The following is a 22,857-nucleotide window of genomic DNA, read 5'->3' as shown; positions in this document are numbered from 1 at the left end:
CACCCAAAGTCACACTTCTGTCAGTAGAGCTATTACTACTAAATTTACATTCCATGTATTCAGTTTTAGTTCTACTTAAACGAAGGCCTTTAGACTCCAATGTAGACCTCCATAATTCAAGTTTTTCCTAAGCTCTTTTTCTAGTCTTATCCACAAGAAGGATATTATTAGCGAAAAACATACACCCAAGTACATTATTCTGTAAATTTCCAGTAAGAGTATCCATAACGAAAGCAAAAAGATATTGGCTTAAAGTCGATCCCTGAAGTAATCCAATTGTAATAAGAAAATAGTTGATCAATCCTTCTTCTGTTTGAACACAAGTAACAGCTCAATTATACATATCTTTAATGATATGAATAAAAGTCATATCAACACATTTCTTCTTTAGAACTCTCCAAAGAATATTTCTTGGAATCTTATCGTAAGTTTTTTTTCTAAATCAATAAAAATCATATGTAGATCCTTCTTACTCTCTGAACTTCTCGATCAAACCTCTAAATAAATGTATAGCTTACATGGTAGATCTGCCGGCATAAAATCAAACTGATTATGAGAAATCTTTGTACTACGTCTTAACCTATGCTCAATTACCCTCTCCTATAATTTTAAAGTATGGCACATTAACTTAATTCCTCTATAACTTGAACACTCTTGTGCATCCCCTTTATTCTTAAAAATGGGGATCAAAATACTCTTCCTCCACTCAGGCATCTTTTTAGTTTTTAAAATAATATTAAAGAGTTTAGTAAGCCAAGAAACTCCTAAATCTCCCAAATATTTCCACACTTCAATTGGGATATCATCAGGTCCTACAAACTTTCCACCCTTGGTTTTCTTTAAGCCCTTAATCATGTATTAGAGGAGATGAATTAGGGTAGAGTATGGTTTGGGGGGTGGGGTTGGTGGAATGTATGCGTGTGTTTTGGGGGTGTTTTATTAGGGCTAATCACCTAGGATTTGCTTCAATATTTTAGATTCATGCATTTTTGTTTGCTTCTTATTCCTTACGGTGTCTAGGAATTGTGGAGAGTCGATCTATCTCTCGAATTGTAGATCACCCATTGTATCTAGTTTATTTGCTTGAAGATTAATCAAATTAGCCCTAACTTGAGTTTTCTCATATATTTCTTGCAATTTGTTCATTGCTTTTGGCTCCAATTCGTTTCAAATTGATATTATTGCAAGATTTTGGAGAGATGGCATAAAGAAACGTTAATCCTTTAGAAGACAGATTGGAAGTAGGACAAATTAAAACTGGGATGGTGGAAAGGTTCTCAACCATATAAGGAAAGTTTTCCTCCATGGAAAATTGATTTGAAGGCTTGAAGGAGATGATGAGGAGAATTATTGAGATGCAATCCAAAATCCCGTTGGCGGTTGAAATTGCAAACCCTAACCAAGGTTTGACCGGAGAATCCTTGGCTAAAGCTAAAGCGAAAGAGATTGGACGAGAAGAACATGAGGAGGAAAGCATCCGCCATCAAGAACCTCCTCTTAGGGTTCCGATGGGGGTTGAATTAGGGATTTCTGAGGGAGGAGGTTGGGTCGAAACAAGAAGAATAAGTTGTGCAAGGGGTATGGAAGAGTACGAAGAAGGAAGAAGAAAAGTCTGGATGGGGTATGACTATCAGTAGAGGGATTTTTAACGTATGGGAGGAACCACCTGAGGGAGGGAAAATTAGGGTGGAGATGCTAGGGTTAGGATGTTGAAGATGCTGATCTTCGAGGAGGAAGATGCACATTGTTGGGTGTACCGGGTGGAGTGATATTTTACTTTCCAACTTTGTTCTAACAATTTTTATTCTAGATGGAAAGAAGAATACAATTGCTCATACTTGTGCCGAAATGCCTATATATGATAGCTTTTTTGTTAGGAATGTTGATAGTTTGCATTTTCTTTTTTCTTTTGTCGATTTTGTTTGGGCCCTATTTTGTCTGGCTCGGTTCTCCTTTTGTACTTTTTTGTAAATTTTTGGGTTTTATTAATGCAAAAATGCATATTTGAAGGGTGGAGCGATATTTCACAGTGAATGGGCTAAATGAGGAGGAGAAGCTCGTGACCGCTGAGTTATGCTTGAAGGGGAAAACTCTTGCATGATTTTAGTGGAAGGATGCTTGATATCCGATTCGTTCGTGGGTGGAATTCAAGGATTGCTTGGTGCATGTTTCTTTCTTTTTTGAATTTTAAGACTATAGATGCCTGTTTTGTCTTGTTTCTGGTATCATCTTTGTATCAGAGCATGGTCCTTACATTTCTCTTCTCTTCCTTCTCCGAGTTCTTGCACATTTCATCAATTTTTTTTCATTTTGTTGAATTTCTCATTTTTTGGATTTCGGTCCAGAATTTGCAAACAAAACTTGTTTAGAATTAGAGAACAAAACTCTATCTTCTGTCCAGATATTTGGTTTTCTTTGCAATCCCTATTTGTTGATTTCTGCCAATTTTTTCTACTATGACAACATTTTATCTGCTGTCCAGCCGTGGGTTTCTTCTGTCCAACCATGGATGTTGATAATCTTCCATCTTGGGTATCTTGATTCCAATTCTTGCCCAGAAATTTCTAACAATTTGTTGTCCTTGCATTTTTTTGTGGTTCTTTTTGCTCTCAATCAGTAGCAACAAAAATGTTTTCTAGCCGCGGGGGAGTGCTATTACAATGAGGGAAGGAATTACATCTGCTATACAATGCTTCAAATGTCATGTGTTTGATCACATAGCCTCGACTTGTCCTAATTTGCACATTATTTTATTGGTGGAGAATAGGGCTGTCAAAACGGCTCGCTGTTCGCGAACAGCTCGTGTTCGGCTCATTAAGAAGCCCGTGTTCGGCTTGTTAATTTCGTTCGATAAGTTAATGAGCCGAACACGAACTAAGATGTGTTCGTTCGTGTGCTTTTTCTGATGAAATTCGGCCCCAAATAGAGCCTAAGGTCGGTATATATATATATATATTAAGTTGTATTTTAAAAAATCTAAAGATACAACTAAGCATGGAACCTTACTTACAAGGATGTCCTCAGTTTGGTTACCCATTACAGAAAGCCAATTTGCAGGTTGGTTTCGTTCACTTGGAATGAATGTCCAAGTAGTATGTATGTTAGAGATGAGTGAATTGATCCTCCCAATCCAGTGTGTGAGATGCCAAGGGGTGTCTATAAGGTCATTTAGTATTTGCACCAAAAGTAATGAATCCAACTCCATGTCCTCGAAATATAAACGAGCCGAACACGAGCTGAGCAGGAAAAATGATGTGATAGAACACTTTTTGGCTCGCTCGTGTTCGGCTCGTTTACACCCCTAGTGGAGAAGGTTGATCAAGAGAAAAATGATGTGATAGAAAAAGATACTAACCCAACGAGGGACCAAATCCTATAGGTGGAAGAGAGAAAATTACTTGTGATAAGACATCTCCTAAGACTCAAACATTTTTCCAATAAAGATTGGTTACAACGTAACATTTTTAGAACTCGATGCACAGTTTGGGACAAAATTTGTAATTTTATCATCAATGGTGGAATTTGTGAGAACGTGGTTGCAACAACCATGGTGGAGAAGATTGGGCTAACTTCTAAAACTCATCTCTATTCATACTAACTCACTTGGCTCAAGGAAGCTGAAATTAAAGTCAATCGGCAATGCATGGTGTCGTTTTCTATTGATCGAAAGCTTCAAGAGCAGGTTTTATGTGATGTAATTCCTATGGACGCTTATCACTTTTTGTTTGGTCGGCCTAGGTAATATGATCGTCGTACAATTCATGATGGGTATGTTAACACATTCCTATATCAAAAAGATAATTCAAACCACTTTGGTGCGTATAAGGAGATTCAGGTGGAGACTGGAATCAATACTTTTACTTCTTCATTGCTTTTGAAAGATCTGAAAGACACCGCTATGAGGTACCTTTTGATCATAACCAAGAGTTTCGAACAGCCACCTGCACCTCCTTCCAAAGTGCAGAGATTGATACAATAGTTCAAAGACATTTCAGGCAGAGATTCTTGTAGGATTGCCTCCTATGAGAGGTCCACCATGCAATTGACCTTTTGCCTGTTTAGATCATCCCCAGCAAACCTGTATATAGGATATCTTCAGGGAGGACTCCAGCCGCAGGGTGGGGCCCATTAAGCCCCTAATCACATTTACAAGGAGAGGAATTAGGGGGGTTTTTGGGGGAGTTTGATGTGTTTTTGGGGTGTCTTATTAGGACTAATCACCTAACGTTTACTTTCACGTTTTGGATTCCTAAAAATTTTTTTATTTTTTATTTTTAATCTTCTTGTACCTAGCAATGCCTCGCGATTTGGGAGAGTCGGTCAACCTCTCGAATTTTAGATCACTAATGTTTCTTGTTTTTTTACTTGGAGATTAATAAAATTAGCCCTATTTTGGTTTTACCCACATATTTCTTGCAATTTAGTTGCCGATTTTGGCTCCGTTTCACTTCCGTTTGTTAACATAAAGAACTGTTTTTAAACTTCAAGGGCTTTTAATTCTATGATAAGGAATCATTATAGCTCTGCTTTAGTTACTATCCATTTATGAGGCTCTTAGCATTTGTATTTGCACTATTTTTCATACATTTTCATTTATTATCTTTTAACATATGGATCTGGGCTTTCTTTTAAAGAAGTTTGTTAATAAAATGGGTTGCTTTTCAACGTTAAAGGTTTTTCTTACTCTATGATAAGGGTTGTTCATAAGCATAATGTTATAGTATGCTTATTGTACTTTTATTTGCAATAGTGATTCATAATATTCTGATAATTTCAGATTATTCTGATAATTTCACTGCTCTCTTTAACCATTAAGCTTTGTTCTTTGTGTACAACAGAATCAAGCATACATACATTTTGGATGATCCTTTTGATGATCCATCTCAGCTTGCTGAATTTGTTCCTGAGAAATCTCCAGAGGGAAAACCACCTGAAGAGGTACCTTTAACAATTTTTCGAACTGCTATGAAATTTTTGTTACGAGCAACGATTGTTTACATTTTTATTTTTATGATAAGCGTTTGAGTTGGCATCTCAGGTATCATGTGATGTTTTTCTGCATATAATATGGTCCGTCTTTCTGCGGTCATGTATTGCCTTAACATGTATGGTGTCCGTGTTTGGTTCTCTATGTGGGGCTTGTGGGAATTGTAGTAAGAATGGTTCAATCTTTTTGTGACTTAGATTTATGTTTTTTATCTTCCCGTTGGTTTCTTAATGCTGATGACTTTGCTTAATGCTTTGCTATGAAGGTTTTGTGTCATACTGAATACATTGAAGCAGATACTGGATGCACATCCGGTATTCTCTGGATTAAGAGTTCAGGATTTACACCTTGAGTTCTATTTCCATTTGTTTAATGCATACCTTTTTTTTGTTTGATAGATTGATGTTTTATCTTTAATTACTGATATAGTCTTTTTGGAGTAATAGCTATTACTTTTGTAAGATAAAAATATATAGGTCTAGCAAGCCATAAAATTTTTATATAGAAGAGAATTCTATGGGAAGCACTGAAATGAACTTGGGTTTCATGCTAAGAACTTTTTTATGATTTTTGAGACAAATGGTATGTTAATGAAAGAAAACAAACATTGTAATTTTCGATTAATTTTACTGGAGGCCTCTAAGAGTTTGATATGAATGTTTCTTGTGGATCCTTCTTTGGAAGCATGCAAAGGTAAGCATAAAACAGGGAATTCACCAATATTCATGGCGCTAAAGTGTTTGCCTTGGATTCATGTGACTGCTAAGTTAGAGTGTATGAAGGGATTTGAAGGATTTATGGAGCAATATTAATTAAAAAAAAAAAAAACTAATATTGCCTGTGCATCAATAAAAGATTGACATCTCTAATTCATCCTTTCCGCCAACTCCATGCATTAGATTACAATGAACTTTATCAAAGTGCGTTTTCTAGTGATTTTGGCTTAAAAAATTTACTAAATTGTGGTTTCTGGGATATTATCACGTAAAAAATGCAACCTGCTCTCTCAAGCCTCTCGACATGTAAGATAGATTTGATTTATTTTAATCATATTTCCCCTAATCTTATACCAGCATTTATTTAGATATGGGGTTGACATTTCCTAATGGTACAATACCTCATAGTTATTTACACTTTCAGCTTATGGGAGGGCACTCTCGGTCAAGGAGTTGACACAAACATCTCCTGCTGTTGGACCCGACATGGTTTCCGGGTTGCGAGGGTTGCAGAGCCGAACTGAATGACACTCAGCTGATTTCTTTCCAAAATTTAGCAAGTTTTTTCTTTCTATTTTTCTTTCCTTCATTTCTTGTCCTTTCTTATATATGTGTTGTATTAGGGTATAGATTTCAGATTTTTGGTGAGTTTTTATCGAGACAGCCATCAACTTCTCCCTTATCCCTTTGAGGGTTATATCAGAGGATTTGAGTAGTGGTTTGGCAGCATTTCTCTTCCGAGGTAGTGACTATTTTCCCTATTCCCTTCTACATAATCTCCACATCACTCTCACCGACCGCCATTGCTGCAGCCGCTTCCGTACAGCAGCCCGTTGCAGTTTTCACTACTGTTTTCCAATTCCAACCATTTGTCATCGCCGCCGCCGCCTTGGATAGCTGCCTTTTTGCTATCCTGCAGTCCGCTGCATCCCACCGTCGCCCCTGCTTTCATTTCCTCTTACTGCAGCCAACCCAGAACATTGCCTCTTTGTTGTTCCCTTGTATTTCCAGCCGTCCAGCCTCCCTTTTCTCTCATTCCATCTTGTTGTCATTGCCGCAACTCCTCCCATTTGCTGCCACTGTCATCCTCCCTTGCTGGTGTAGGCCATAATAACACCCACCACCTTCCTCCCTTGTTGTTGTAGGCCATAACAACACCGCCAATCCACCCCCCCCTGCCCAACCCCCTCTTTCTTGTTGCCCTAGCTTAGCACCTCCCCCTTGCAGTTACTCACAGAACTTTGCTGTCACCATGCCTTCAACCCTCCCCCACCCTTTACTATCTCTGCGGAGGACTACACCCTGGCCAATCACCTCCACCAACCTGAAAGCCGCCGAGTTTGAGTGTTTGTGTCGTATCTATTTTTATTTCTATCTCCATTTGTGAGATTGTATTTCCTTATTTTGAATTCAACAATAATATTTGATTTTTCTATTGTTGGTTGGATAAACTCTGGTATCATTTGGTATCATAGCTAGCCTAAATCTACTCTTATCCTAGGATTTCTAGTATCCACCAATACCCAACCCATCTCTTTACAAAAATCCCTCCCTTTAACCTAACGTAAACCCAAAGCCCAACCATGTCATTGAAGCGACAGTTGTCGAAGACCTATTTGGTAAGAAAAGTTATAATGTTGTTTATGAGAAATCAGTAAAGATGTTTGGGAACCTTCTATAGAGGATGTCCGGTAGGAAATCATCCAACTGCAATAGAGGCTCACCGCCTTTGAGAAGAGGATGTTTGGGAACCTTCTACAGAGGATGTGCGGTAGGAAATTATCCAACTGCTATAGAGGCTCATTGCTTTTGAGAAGAGGAAATTCAGAAGGGTCACTCGCACACACGATCTGCCAGATTGAAAGGATACAATGATTCCACTAGGCAGATTGTAGAGAAGGACAACTATGCTGAAGACTTGGCATGAAATATTATAGAATCCAGGATTTTGAAGTAAAAAATTTGACGACCATATGAATCCAAACGACCTCATAAAGTGGCTCCGTACTGTTGAACTCGTCTTTGAGTATCAAGGCGTCCCATCAGACGGAATGGTGAAACTAGTTGCCATCAAGTTATGGAAGAATGCATATTTTTGATGGGAGAACATACAGATTCTTTGACAATAGAAGGGAAGAGTAAAATTATTACTTGGTCTAAGATGAAGCAAGAGATGCAATGCCTGTTTTTACCAGTCCTTTACAAACAGAATGTTCAGACCCTAGCTTCAAAAGTGGAGAGACAATTTCATCAAGTGATCGTCACATCATACAGACATAGTTTAACCCTTGTATAAAGCAGTAACAACACACCTAACAGAGTATCCAAGCTGACCCCGCATAAAGAGAAAACTAGTTCAGATGGAGAACTGGTGAAGCCAATAAACATTCCTAAATATGTCCTAGCCAGAAAATATTTCAAGTGCCATGAATTTTGACAAATTGAATTAGATTGCACAAACATGAGAATAATCTATTTTGTTGAGCATGACATTGTTGATGAAACGAGCAACGGCACAGTAGACACTGAAGAATATCAGGATACAAATGATGAGTATCAGATTTCAATTGATGAGAGAGAAATGCACATAGTTCTGAGCTTTTGAGAGAGACTCCAATAGAATTAACATTGGTGGTCCAAGATATTCTTAAGTTTGAGGAACCAACACCAAACACATGGTAACCCCAGATAAGAGAATTTTAGACTTTTTAGATATATAGTCTATTTCTTGGGTTGCCTCTACCGAGGGAGGTCATACATGTTAGAGACGAGGCTCTTTTGCGTCACTTATGGAAAACTATATAGAGTCATTTGGGTAATAAAAGTAGTTCAGTCGTGTACCCACCAACATATTATCAGAGATGATGGATGAACTATAAAGTTGGAAATCGCCTTAAGATCTTTGGGAACATGAACATCCTACAGTGGAATCCAAGTTCTTTCCGAGAAGAAGAAGATGCCTCTCATGTGTGGTTAAGCTTTAGTGTGCCTCAACCTGCCATAAATATTATTTCAAAGTTGATTCTTTCTGACATACTTGTTTATCAAATGTATCGAATCGAGTATGAGTGGGAGAAACGTATTATAAATTTAGTTGGTCAGGATTTGGCTCATGGGAATCTACACCGATATGTAGATCTAGCTCAAGTTGTGCCAAATTGGATGGTTACTTATTATATCAGGATGTGCTTTGGTATGACAATGACTACATGATTAACTTACTGGACGTTTGTAATATTTTCGCTACCTTCAACGGGGCCTACTTGATTACTCTGAGGAGGCAGAAGCTTCGACATATGAGATTGAAGCTCCTCCAATCTGGAGAGACTGAAACGAGTATCTCACGCGTAGGATTTTTGGCGACACACAGTTGATGCAGGCGTCGCGCACACACAGGAATTCTTGCAGCTCGCAAACTCCCGTTTGCTTGCCTGGACTAAACCATTCCAGGCCTTTCTCTGTTTTGAGAGTGCTGACCGGTTTCTTGGCCCACTTTTTAGTTATCATATTATTGTAAATTCACATTCATGGGAGTTTTAGAGCAAGTTTTTTGTGAGTTTTTTGTTGGGGAAACCATCAGTGTCTCCAAGATTCTCTTTTAGGGCTTTATCTAAGTACAAGTGTTGCTCCTGTTGTATCTTTTTCTGAGGTGGTAATTTTTCTCTAAGGGTCGAGTGACGCTCCAGTTGTATCTTGCTCCCAATGTGGTATTTATCTTCAACTTTCCCATATTCTACACTTCTCTCTTTCAACTTGCTTCCACCTTTCCGAAAACCCCACTTCCCCGTTCTTCTTGTTGCCAACACCTCTAAACCGCCTTCGTCCTTGTTGTAACCGCACATGACAACACTCATCTTGCTGTCCTGAGTCTACAACCCTTCATTTTCGTTAGCCCTCGCTGTCCCAACCCCCCGCTCCTCTGCCCCTACTGTTCCAGGCCTTTTGCCTTATTTCCATCGGAGTTGCATCCCCTCATTTATCATTTCCAGCAGCCCCACAACCCATTCTTGCCACCTATCACCACTCTCTGCCACCTTGCCGACCCCCAACACCCACAAATTGATTCTTAGAGTGAGTTTGTGCTATCTCGTTGCATTTTTTATTTTTATGTGTTTGGTTGTAACCACTTTTTTGGCTTTTTTGGTGTTAATATCTTTGTTCCTATTATTTTTTAGGTAAACTCCGGTATCATTTGTTATCAGAAAACTCACGAGTGACTTTAGACCGTGGAAGTTGTTTTTTGTACCAGGGCGTCACACCAGATAAAATGGTGAAACTGACATTGAACAAGTTAGAGATGAGTGCATCTTGGTGGTGGGAGAACTTGAAGATTCTTCGGTAGTGAGAAGAGAAGAGAAAATTAATACCAAACATAATGCCAATACCTACCAACACATTTGAGGCAAGATATGTGCATAAGGCCTCACCGGTTACAATATTATCTCCAGGTAATAACCACTTATTACAGGTCGTTCAACCTCAGGATCAAGCAACAAAGCTGACACCCAACAGAATATCAAAGCTGAACCTGCTTGAGGGGACACTAGTTCGGAGTGGAGAACAGGTTGAACTAATTTGCATTCACAAATTCCTCCCGGCCAGTAAATGTTTCAAGTGCTTTGAATTTGGGCATATTGGATTATTTTACTAAGAGAATGATCTCTTACGCTGATTATGGAGTAATTTAAGAAATTGGCAATGACACCATAGATATTGAAGAAGGTGAGAACACAAATGAGTACCAAATTCCAACTGATGAGGGATAAAAGCATGTGTTTTAAGCCGAGCCCATGAGAGAGAATCCAATAGATTTAAAAAAAGTTATCCAAGATGACTATGAGTTTGAGTAACGGACACCAGACACCTTGCAACCTCAAATAAAAGTAGTCAACTTCATGAGTTACCCCTATATAGTGAGGCCCAACATGTCAAAAAGGACTCTTTTGTGCCACTTTCAGAGGACTATATGGATGCATTTGGGTAGTAAAATCAGTTCAGTAGTGTACCCACATACAGATGATCAGACGGGATGGATGAACCACAATGTTGGATATCAACTTATGATCTTTTGGGGAAAGGTTCTACTAGAGAAGAAGAGACATCTCCTGAGTGATTGTTATTGAGAATTTCCCAGCCAGCTAAACATTTGGTCTCAGAGTTGATTCCTCTGTATATACTTGTTGATCAGATACACTCGGACGAGTATGAGGAGTGAAAGAAGACAATTGCAGATTTGATGGCTCGAGGCTTGGTTTGTAAGGATACCCAACTCTATGCAGCTGAAGCTTAAGTTGTCTTTATGGATATTTATTCTATCAGAACATATGTTGGAATGACAAAACCTGCATGATTGACTTATCGAGAAGTTACAACAGCTCCGTTACCTTCGATGTGCATGATTTGATTCTATACTATAAGATGCAGAAGCTTCAACAAATGAGATTAAAGTTTCCCAACCCCGGGAGACTAATGCGAGCGTCTCACGCTATAGGACTTGATACGACTCTCGTGTCACGTAAGGAGCGTAAAGCCAAACTGAACTTCATTTTTTATTTCTTTCCAATTTTTAGCAAGTTTCTTCCTTTCCTTCATTTCTACTCTTTTCCTATATATGTGTTGTCTTGGGGTTTAGATTTCAGATTTTTGGCGAGTTTCTGTCAAGACAACTGTTGGTGCCTCTCTTTTCTCTTCGAGGGTTGTAACTGAGGGTTTGAGTGGCTGTATCTCTCTCTTGAGGTAGTGATTATCTTTTCTATCCCCTTCCTAATCCTCCCCATGTTGCTCTTAACCACTCCAGAACAACAACTCATTGTTGTTGTCACTAAAGTTTTCCAATTTCAGCAACTTGTCCTCGCTATCGCCTTCTCGGATAGTCGTTCTCTTTCTGTTCTACAGTACCTACATCCGTCGTCGTTGTCGCCGTTGCTACTACTGCCCATAACGACGCCTCTTTGCTATTTACCTGTAGTTCCAATCGAGTAGCCACCGTTTCTCTCATTCCAGCTTGTTGCCATCCTTCACTGCCGCCATCCTCCCTTGCTCCCACAGCCCATAACAGCCCCTCCCAAGCACTTCCCTGCAGTATCCCCCCTTTCTTGTTGCCCCTGCTCAAGACAACAACTGTACGTATTGTTACTGCAGCTTTGCACCTCCCCCTTGCCACTTACCCGTACACCTTTGTTGCTGCCACGCTTTTCAGCCCTTTCTCCACCCTTTGTTACCTTTCCGAAGGACCAAATTTTCGCCGATTTTCTCCACCACACCGAGACCCACCCTAGTTTGAGTGTGTCGTGTTTGTTTGTATTTCTGTTTGTGAGATTGTATTTTCTTTTTTTGAATTCAACATTAATATTTAGTTTTCCTATTGTTGTTTGGGTTATCTCTGGTATCAAAAGTTTTCCTTGTCACAAACGTTATAATTTTGCGTTTGAACCATAATTGAATGGGGAATGCTTGGAGGGGTGGATATAAATTTAATCAAGATCCCATTATTTGCTTTGTTGTACCTACCTATAGACATAGTGTGCCAATGTTAGAGGACATCGAGTTGTAACGTCCAAAAAGTTTGATTAGCAAACCATGGGTTGCCCCTCTGGGCTATCTTGAATATCTTAGCATAAATGTGCACCTGTATTTTCATCGAAATTTCACATTAAGCAATAATTTGTTCTTGGCTTATATTTTCAGTGGGTTAATTTATTTGGTTATTTCTATAACTAGGAACATGTTGATGGTGACGGTCTAGAGTTGATTGAATATTATTTCCTAGCTTTTGGTTAACTCATGTTGTTTGACATAGTTTTCTTTTAGGCGTAAAACTCTTTTTTTGAACTTGGGATGACATATGTGGTTTTCTTTAGCATTGGAAATTGAAGTTGTTGTGATTATTGGTTTTGGTTTTACTAATTTCACTGTTTAAGAAAAACTGAAGAAAAAAAGTTTTTCTGTTACACTACTCGGAGTGGTGATACTTTTCATCTGTCTTACGGGTATTGTGGTTGTAGACTATACCTTATTGTGAATTTTATTTGCCTTCTGTTGTTGTTGCTGGATGTAAGCATGCAAGTCTTTGGGGTTTCGTGACATGGAATTTAAGGAATTTGGCAGCGTTGTTTTTCCATGTTGCAAGTCTTTGGCGGGCTTGACCTACCTATAGATATAGTGTGCCAATGTTAGAGGACATCGAGCTGGAACGTCCAAAAACTTTGATTAGCAAACCATGGATTGTTCCTTTGGGCTATCTTGAATAGATCTTCATATAAATCTACACCGGTTTTTTCATCGAAGTGTCACATTAAGCAATAATTTGTTCACAACTTATATTTTTAGTGGGCTATTTTATTTGGTTTTTTCTATAACTAGGAACATGTTGATGGTGACGGTCTAGAGTTGATTGAATATTATTTCCTAGCTTTTGGTTAGATTATATTATTTAACATTGTTTTCTTTTAGGCTTAAAGCTCTATTTGTCAGTGTAAATTTTTCTTGAAGTTGGGATGATATATGTGGTTTCCTTTGGCATTGGAAATTTGAAGTTGTTGTGATTAGTGGTTTTGGTTTTATTGGTTACATTGTTTAAGAAAAACTGAAGAAAAAAAGTTTTTTTTACGCTACTCAGAGTGGCGATACTTTTCATCTTTCTTACGAGTATTGTGGCTGCAGGCTATACCTTTTTGTGGATTTTATTTGCCTTATGTTGTAGGACGTAGGAATGCAAGACTTTGGGGTTTCATGACATAAAATTTAAGGAATTTGGCTACGTGGTTTTTTCATGTTGCTAACTTGGTGGGATTTCATCTTATATTTGGGCCAGAGTTTTTTTTTTAATTTTTTAAGTTTTTTTTGTGTGGCTTATTATATGTGGGGTTTTTAATTTGTGGCTAATGGAATTGAATTCAAAATTCAAATTTCCATAATTATTACTATTATTTTTATTATTATTATTATCATTATTATTATTATTTACTGCATCTCAGGCTCCCTCTCCTTCTTTGCCCTTCTGAATCTATTTTCAATTAGAAATGCTTACTCACATGTGCTAATGCTCATAGTAAGGCTCCGTCAAGTTTGTTCTGTTGCTCAGTTGCATCCACCGTCCTCATGACTCTCGAGTATGTACATGATGTTGTGATTGCTCACTTGGTGCCAGCTTTCATCTTGTCATGGCTTTGTGTGTGTGTGTTATGTTCGTTATCTTAATCTTGTGCTTGGACGCAACTAGGTCTTTTGATGTTAAAACCTTCTACAGCTAGGGTTGTCATGTTACCTTTTTGTTTTCCTAATTATCAATTTATGCATTTTCTCTCGCCGTCATGTTTGCTCACTTTGGCACAGGACCTACCTATAAACATATTGTGCCAATGTTAGAGGACATAGAGCTGTAACGTCAAAAAATTTGATTAGCAAACCATGGGTTGCCCCTCTGGGCTATCTTGAATAGAGCTTAGCATAAATCTACACATATATTTTCTTCGAAGTCTCACATTAAGCAATGATTTGTTCACAACTTATATTTTCAGTGGGATATTTTATTTCATTATTTCTATAACTAGGAACATGTTGATGGTGACGGGCTAGAGTTGATTGAATACTATTTCCTAGCATTTGGTTAGCTCATACTGTTTGACATGGTTTTCTTGTACGCTTAAAACTCTATTTGTCAGAGTAAAATTTTTTTGAAGTTGGGATGATATATGTGGTTTCCTTTGGCATTGGAAATTTGAAGTTGCTGTGATTATTGGTTTTGATTTTGCTAGTTCCACTGTTTAAGAAAAATTGAAGAAAAAAAGTCTTTCTATTACACTACTTGGAGTGGCGATACTTTTCATCTGTCTTATTGGTATTGTGACTGTAGACTATACCTTATTTTGGATTTTATTTGCCTTCTGTGTAGGACGTATGCATGCAGTTTTTGGGGTTTCATGACATGGAAGTTAAAGAATTTGGTTGCGTAGTTTTCCCATGTTGCTAACTTGGTCGGATTTCATCTTATATTTGCGCCAGAGTTTTTTTTTATTAATTTTTTTTAATTTTTTTTGTTTGGATTATTACACGTCGGGTTTTTAATTTGTGGTTAATGGAATTGAATTCAAAATTCAAATTTCTTAATTGTTACTATTCTTCTTATTATTACTGTTATTATTATTATTATTATTATTATTATTATTATTATTATTATTATTATTATTATTTTGTGCATCTCAGGCTTCTTCTCCTTCTTTTCCCTTGTGAATCTATTTTCAATCTTTCACGCTTACTCACATGTGTTTTGGAATGCTCATAGTAAGGCTCCGTCATGCTTGTTCTGGTGCTCAGTTTCATCCACTGTTCTCATGGCTCTCTTGAACATGTACATGTGGTCGTGATTGCTCACCTGGTGCCAGCTTTCATCTTGTTACGACTGTGTATGCTATGTTCGTTATCTTAATTTTATGTTCAGGCTCAACTAGGGCTTTTGATGTTAATTCCTTCTACATCTAGGGTTGTCATGTTACCTTTTTTGTTTTCCCAACTATCGATTTTGGCATTTTCTCTCGCCATCATGTTTGCTCACTTTGGCACAGGACCTTCCTTTAGAAATAGTGTGCCATTGCAAGAGGACATCGTGCTGTAACGTCCAAAATTATTTGATTAACAAACCATGGGTTGCTTCTCTGAGCTATCTTGAATAGATCTTAGCATAAATCTACACCTGTATATTCATCGAAGTGTTTATATTTTCAGTGGGATATTTTATTTCGTTATTTCTATAACTAGGAACATGTTAATAGTGACGGTTTAGAATCAATTGAATATTATTTCCTAGCTTTTGTTTATCTCATATTGTTTGACATAGTTTTCTTTTATGCTTAAAGCTCTATTTGTTGAAGTAAATTTTTTTTTGAGCTTGGGATGATATATGTGGTTTCCTTTGGCATTGGAAATTTGAAGTTGTTGTGATTAGTGATTTTGGTTTTATTGGTTCATTGTTTAAGAAAAACTGAAGGAAAAAAAGACTTTCTGTTACACTTCTTGGAGTGGTGGTACTTTTCATCCGCCTTACGTGTATTGTAGCTGCAGGCTATCCTTTTTTTGTGGATTTTATTTCCCATCTATTGAAGGACGTAAGCATGCAAGTCTTGGGGTTTCATGACATGGAATTTAAGGAATTTGGCTACATGGTTTTTCCATGTTGCTAACTTGGTCGGATTTCATTTTATATATGTGCCAGAGTTTTTTTTAAAATTTTTTTTATTCTTTTTTGTTTGGATTATTTCATGTGTGGTTTTTAATTTGTGGCTAATGAAATTGAATTCAAAATTCAAAGTTCATAATTGTTACTATTATTATTAATTTTTTTTTGTGCATCTCGGGCTCCCTCTCCTTCTTTGCCCTTGTGAATCTATTTTCAATCGAACACGCTCACATGTGCTCTAGAATGCTCACAGTAAGGCCCCGTCATTTTTGTTTTGGTGCTCGTTTGCATCCACCGTCCTCATGGCTCTCTTGAGCATGTTCATGTGGTCGTGATTGCTCACCTGGTGCCCGCTTTCATCCTGTCTCGGCTTTGTGTTTGCTTTGTTCGTTATCTTAGTCTTGTACTTGGGCTCAAGTAGGGCTTTTGATGTTAATTCCTTCTTCATCTGGGGTTGTCATGTTACTTTTTTGTTTTCTCAACTATCGATTTCTGCATTTTCTCTCGCCGTTATGCTTGCTCAATTTGGCACAGGAAGGTGCGAGGCTGTAATTCCAACTTCTAATTTATGTCATTTACCACACATTTTTCATCGATCTCACCCACATTTGGTTGCTCCTAGGCTCTTGGATGAACCCTTAATTTTGTTGCCACCTCTTATTCTCGGGACGTCTTGCTTCTCAAAGGTTCCTCCTCCGAGTTCTTTTTAGAACCTGTCTCTAGCTGCCTACCTGCCTCGCTTCCTTTTTTTCTTAAGATTGTAGGTGGGTGAAATGTATCACTTTTGTTTAAACATCCTTACATTTATAGAATAATTCTACTCTTTATTGAAGTGAAGATATTGCTTCTTTCTGTTTCTCTGCAACGTCAAATTTTTATTGGGTCGCCTAAAGCTATAGATTATTCATAAATTTATGTTTGATTTACATTTAGTTGGTGTCCATTTCATTAGTTTTGTTGACTCTCATCATGTTATTATTAGAATTTCTTTGAAAGCATGCTATATAAGGCTTTTCTTTTAGTAATACCACATGTGGTTTGTCAAAGCGTATGCTAAAATAACCACTCAATATTGAATTTTTTGAAGAGAAGTATCACTTTAGTTTAGTTTGCATTCTCTCAACTTTGTTTAAATTCTTAAACCAAACCACTTTTTGATCCCTTGGTTCTTTATTTGGCAGAACTTTAGTGATTGATAATGCTAGTGTTCCCCTTTAAGGTCTCGTGTCCAAATTCTTTGTTGAGCTAGATGTTCTTGTTCAGTAAGAAAAGATGTGGATTGATTCTTCAGTTGTAAATACTGGTGAAGGGTTGGTTTTGAAAGTATACCAGTCCTGCAAAACTTCATGTCATAAAATTTTCAGAATGTCTTAAGTTTCATCCAAATTTGAAAAAAATCTAGTTATCAAGCATGAGAGGTATATTCAAATGATTGTATTCAACCCTCTATCACTCTGGATGCAACTCCTTTATTAGATCAAGTTTGCAATTAGAATTTTGAACCATTTTTACGTTCTTCTTTGGATTTAAGGGCTTTTGTGCTTGTGCCTACTCGCCTTGTAGTTAGGGTTGCCAAAAAAGCTTGTTTTCCCAAAGATATCACATTTGGCACATTAAATAACTTGTGTTCATATCATTCATTCTGTTATAGAGCTAAACATTATTTTATTTTATTTTATTTTTATTTTTACTTTTTATTATCGAGTTAAACATAAACAAATATTTTGATCTCAAGTAATTGACATGTCAAAAACAAACAAACGCTTGTTCCACAACTTCAACTCATTTTGACTCACAATAATTAAATAATTAGTATTTATTATTAATGTTATATATTTTTATTAATTATTAATTATAAATTAATGACATGTTATTGATTTTTCATATTTTTTGGGCTTTATGCTTTATTTAAAAAAAAAAGTTAAATTTTGTTTTTTTTAAATAATTTAAGTTAAATATGAGCTGGATATATGTAGTACACAAATATAATAATTAAAAAATAATCGAATGTGAACATCTATTCATGAACAACTTTTTAACATGAGCCGATTTCAAATAAACAAAATTTTGATTGGGCCTAACACACAAATAATGAGCTCACTCGAGGTTTAGCTTGTTGAGACCCTTACCTAGAGTGGTGTTCTCATCAACACTTTGCAAACATCAATCTTAATATTACTTCACTTACTTATTGCGACATTTCTTGTCATAATTTGTGAGCTTCAAAAGCCTTGTGATTCAAATGAGAGAACTCGAGAGTGCTTACTTTCAGATGGATAGGAGATTTTGAATTCTTTTTGAGGTAAGAATCAGAAAAAAATTAGTCACTCTCCTGTTTTCACTATGCTTGAAGTAAAGTGTTTTCAATGAGTCTTTTTGTAAACTTTATGTCCTATAGATTTTGTTTCCTAGACTATTATGCCATCTTTATCTTGTTTTATATATTTAATATTTTTTGTTTCTGTATGTTTCATTCAGAAGTACATATTAAATATTTTAGTTCTTTTCATACTAAATATTAGAAATCCATGAACTTGTAAGTTCAAGTCCTAGATGTTCTATTCAATTTTTTGCATTGGTTATGGTAGGCATTTTAAGGCATTGTTCATTATTATCTCTTTGAATGATGTTTACTTATATTAACTCAAATAATTCAAGGCCTTGAAAATGAATGAGGATGAGTTATGGACGAAACGTGTTGGTGGAACAAGTATGGAAATGGGATAGTGATGGCTGTAAAACTTAGATCATAACATACAGTTTATAGTGTGCCACATATCAATGTTATTTGTTCCGTTCTTAAACTGTATCCCTGCTGTTGTTGACAATAATGCAAATCTTTAATTTTTATTGAAAAGTAAAGAGTTTGTCTGGAATTATGTGGTTTCAAGTTGCTGGTAGTCATAATGTCAATCTTAAATAGGCAGCAAATCGATTCATGTTAAGCACCCGCTTTGGCTGTGTTCTCCATGTTTGACACAATATTCTTTTCCCATTCTGTAACGATTGTATCATGAAGCTTTTTAAAATTTTGTTTTAGTAAGTTGTCCCCCCCATATCAACTACACATTGCTCTGTGATCTTTTCCATGGAGTTTACACATGTTCTTACATCAGTGTTCTAATAAGTTTTCCTCTTCGTATGGTCTTGCTTATCAATTATAAATATTACACACATTAAGTGGTCAACTACCTTATATTGATTCTTTATCAGCTTGGATGGAAGCTGCTAACATGTGCACTTCATTGTTTACCAATGAATTCACTGTTATTGTTCCACAGTAAACAATCATCATGCTATGAAGCCATGGTTTTCAAATGCATTCCTCATATTCTGAAAATGATAGCTACATTATGTTGATTCGTATCATCTGATATGTATAATAGGTAGCAGAGGAGCGTCTGGAAGATGGCTGGGTTCCCATGGATGAAAAATTAACTGCTGCAGAACTTGAGGAAGTTATTCGAACTAAAGAGGCGCACACAAATGCAGCTATTCTAGAGAGTGTACGAATCATTCTCCACGTTATATATCATATTAACATATTTTTTAAGTGTGCGTTGATTCATACTCTTATAATTTCTTGTGCAGATAGGAGACATTCCTGATGCTGAGATGAAGCCACCAAACAATGTGTTGTTTGTCTGTAAACTTAATCCTGTGACTCAAGTATGTGATAATGTTTTGTAATTGGAGCGTAGTCATGCATACCAATCCATCTTGTTTGCTGAAAATATAATGCTGATACTGTGAACCCAAATTTCTATGATGCAGGATGAGGATCTATATACAATATTTTCGCGTTTTGGGACTGTGACCTCGTGAGTATTCACTTTTAGAGCCTACCAATCACAGCTCACCAACATAATTGTCACAAATCATTACTTGTTTCACTTTTCAGAGCTGATATTATTCGTGATTACAAAACTGGGGATAGCTTATGCTATGCTTTTATTGGTAAATTCTTTTAACCTGATGTATTATTTTTCCTGAATTTCTATTGCATTTTTCCTCAGGTTTGAACCAGTAGTATTTGTACTGGGTCTTTGTATTAAATTTTATTGTGGTTGAAATTGAAGGAACTTACACCTGTTTCAGATAAAGCTGAATTGAAGCATTCATTTCGTTAATGTTCCTTTTGTAATTCATCATTTGATTATGTCTTACAACACAATTTTGAATGGGGATTTTCTGCAAAATTTTCTTATTTATGCATTAGAAATTTTTTCTGGATTTAGGGTGTTTGGTTCTCCAGCTATGGATAATATTTAGAACCAAATAAATAAAGTTGGAATGAATTCTGGATCTTAATCTACATCGAACATTGTTTTAAGAATAGTTACCACTTCTGCTTTCATCAGATGCTATTGACTTTAAACTTTCCTAAATTGTTTCTGCGCATGTTTGCTGAACAGTTGTGGATTTGATGCTCTGTTCTAACTGAATTCATATGCAAGTTATAGAACAGTCAACCACTACATGTAAATTGAATGAATGCTTCTCCAGCCACTTATATATTGGCAACACATTAATTTATGCATCTTCTTGTACTTTAAACCTTTCAATATATTTCTGTAAGGATCCTTTCCGCAGTCCACAAGAAGTTAAGTTGTAGTTATCATTCATAAAGAACTGGCTTTGAGGCAATGATTTGGCGCCCCTAATTAGTGACCTGGAGGTCAAGGGTTTAAATCACCAAATCACATCTGCTAGGGTGCCAATTCAGATTTTATGTTAAATGAATTGTCATTAAGGTGAGTTGGGATGATTGTAGCATTGTACTATCAGTAATCATTACATGATATCTTCACAGATTTTACGGTTATATCTTGATCTTGTGAATCTTTGTTTCCAGGACAAAGAACTCATCTGATGTGATAGAAGTAGATATGAAAGTGTGGGGAAGTTATTAATTGCTGTTGCCACCATTAGAAGCCATTTTGTTAGCTGCGATGCATGTTTCCCACTCATTAGGGTTATAGGTCCCAGTGCGAGATTCTCATGGTTGTTTGGTACTAGTTTGGTGGCATTGCCAAAATCCATCATAATTACGTTAAAATAAGCTGGCTTTTCAAGGGTTCATTGCATTGTGTATGGGGCTTGCTTTCTAAACGGGCTGACATTGCAACCACTGACGTAGATGCAGCCAAGGGCCTCTTTCTATTTTTACACTTCGTTTCTTTCCATTTCATATTTGGTTCAATGGATCTTTGAACTTTGTGCTCTACGATTGTATTTATGACATTTTAAATGAAATTCAATTGTTTCAACATTCTATTTGTTTGTAGTAGAATGGCATTTCCATCAGTAAATTTTGTATCTGATATGGTTTCCATTATATGAGATTAAAACCCAAAATAACCCCCATGACGTGTGTGATTAAATATATAAATATATATATATATATATATATTTAAAAAGTCTGAAGGTTAATATATTAAATAGAAAGTGGGATACAAATAAATTGTGTGAGAGGGCCCAAACATGACACCTTGCCCACACGATAACCACCACATCAAATGGTTCCAAAACGAGAAAATACAAAAAAAAAAAAAAACATGAGAGATCCTAAAGAAAAAACAAAAAAGTGTCAAAATACGGAGTATCAGGTAGTTAGAGAGCGACCCAATTTTGCCTTGCCTCTGCCTTTAGTTCTAGGGAAGGAGCCAACTAATAAATTGCTAAGATGAGTGTCATTGCCAGTAGTAACCAATGTATCATTCAATAAATTCACAAGCTCGAGTCGGCCTCCGTTTTTCTTCCTCCTGGAATAGACCTGCCATTTGTCATGCGAATATTGACTCACCTGATTAGTGGAATGGTCTAAAGTGTGTCAGACATGTGTAGGTTTTTGAACATTAGAAGCAACTACTTGTTGTACCAGCTGATCTTTTATCGGATCAAAGGAACACTCTCGTGTGTTTGCTTGTGAGTCTTAACATGTAAGTGAGTTTTCTTTAATAACAGTGAGTGGTATAATCACGTTTGGATCTGTACCTGTAGTATGATGTTTTTCATCTGGAACTGTGGTGTTGGAAAGAGGATCAGATTGCACCTTTTCAGCAGGGATGGTAGATGGCATATCTTTAGCGTTATTCAGCCTTAAATGAGGATGCAAGCGATAACAAGTACTAGAACTGTGGCCAAACATACTACAATGAGAGCAATAAGGACGGTGTGGTTCTGTTTCAACATTTTGCCAATGCCCGTTGTAAGTGGTGTCAATCCATACCTCATCCGGAGCTGGTTGAGTGATATCTCTCTCAACTAATACACAAGCTATAGAGGGTCTGGTGACAGCAAGCGTAGGACTATCAACCTTGAGAGGCTTACCGCAAACAGTTGTTAAAGAGTAGAGAATTTTCATGTTGAACAGATGTAACTTCAACCCCGGAAACTTTATCCAAACAGGAATGATAGGGGACTTCATTTTTGGATCAAAATCGACAATTTACTTTAGAATTTTCATAAAACAGTTGTCGATCTTGATAACTTTTCGAGAAAAAATGCGAGTGTAATCAACATCGTAAGATAACTAATTAAGTATATGTCGACTGTCAAGTAAGCCAATATTTCAACTGCCCAATAGCTTCATAGCACCAAAATCTTTTCGAATGATCTCCAGTTTTGGGTGACCATAAAGGAATTTCCCCACTAGAGCAAAACGTCGAGAGGACGCGAGAGTGCAACAAGAGAACGCGAGAGTGTTTGTTTCAACCTCAGTGAGAATAAGAGCAGGCTTTCCATTTTTTTTGTTAAGCTTTTTAATGAAAGTGTGATCATCGCCACCTTCAATAGCGTCGTGGAAAGATTGAGGAGCATTGCAGGACTTGCCAATGTGAAAACGAGACTCTGAACCTGAAAGAGGAGCATGAATAGTAATAGGAAAGTTGTCGGCAAGTGCATTGGCATAGGAACACATCGTCGAGGCCATAACAGATCCCGTGGCTGTTGGCGTCTCCTGCTGGATCCTGAAATCC

General features: G+C 36.9%; 1 protein-coding gene across 2 annotated transcripts in view; it reads left to right on the top strand.

The window, feature by feature from the left end:
- The window catches only part of LOC110019112 (peptidyl-prolyl cis-trans isomerase CYP59), an 85,174-nt gene that overhangs the window by 34,099 nt on the left and 28,218 nt on the right, over positions 1–22,857 (top strand). For both annotated transcript variants that reach the window (XM_020716684.1, XM_020716685.1), the window contains exons 6-10: positions 4,839–4,938; positions 19,264–19,383; positions 19,469–19,546; positions 19,652–19,698; positions 19,779–19,834. In XM_020716684.1, the coding sequence (XP_020572343.1) occupies positions 4,839–4,938; positions 19,264–19,383; positions 19,469–19,546; positions 19,652–19,698; positions 19,779–19,834 (401 nt within the window). The remainder of the gene's footprint in view (positions 1–4,838; positions 4,939–19,263; positions 19,384–19,468; positions 19,547–19,651; positions 19,699–19,778; positions 19,835–22,857) is intronic.

The sequence above is a fragment of the Phalaenopsis equestris genome, unplaced genomic scaffold, assembly GCF_001263595.1.
Source record: "Phalaenopsis equestris unplaced genomic scaffold, ASM126359v1 Scaffold000049, whole genome shotgun sequence".
In the NCBI taxonomy this organism is placed as follows: Eukaryota; Viridiplantae; Streptophyta; class Magnoliopsida; order Asparagales; family Orchidaceae; genus Phalaenopsis; species Phalaenopsis equestris.
This window is presented reverse-complemented; position numbering and strand designations above follow the sequence as displayed.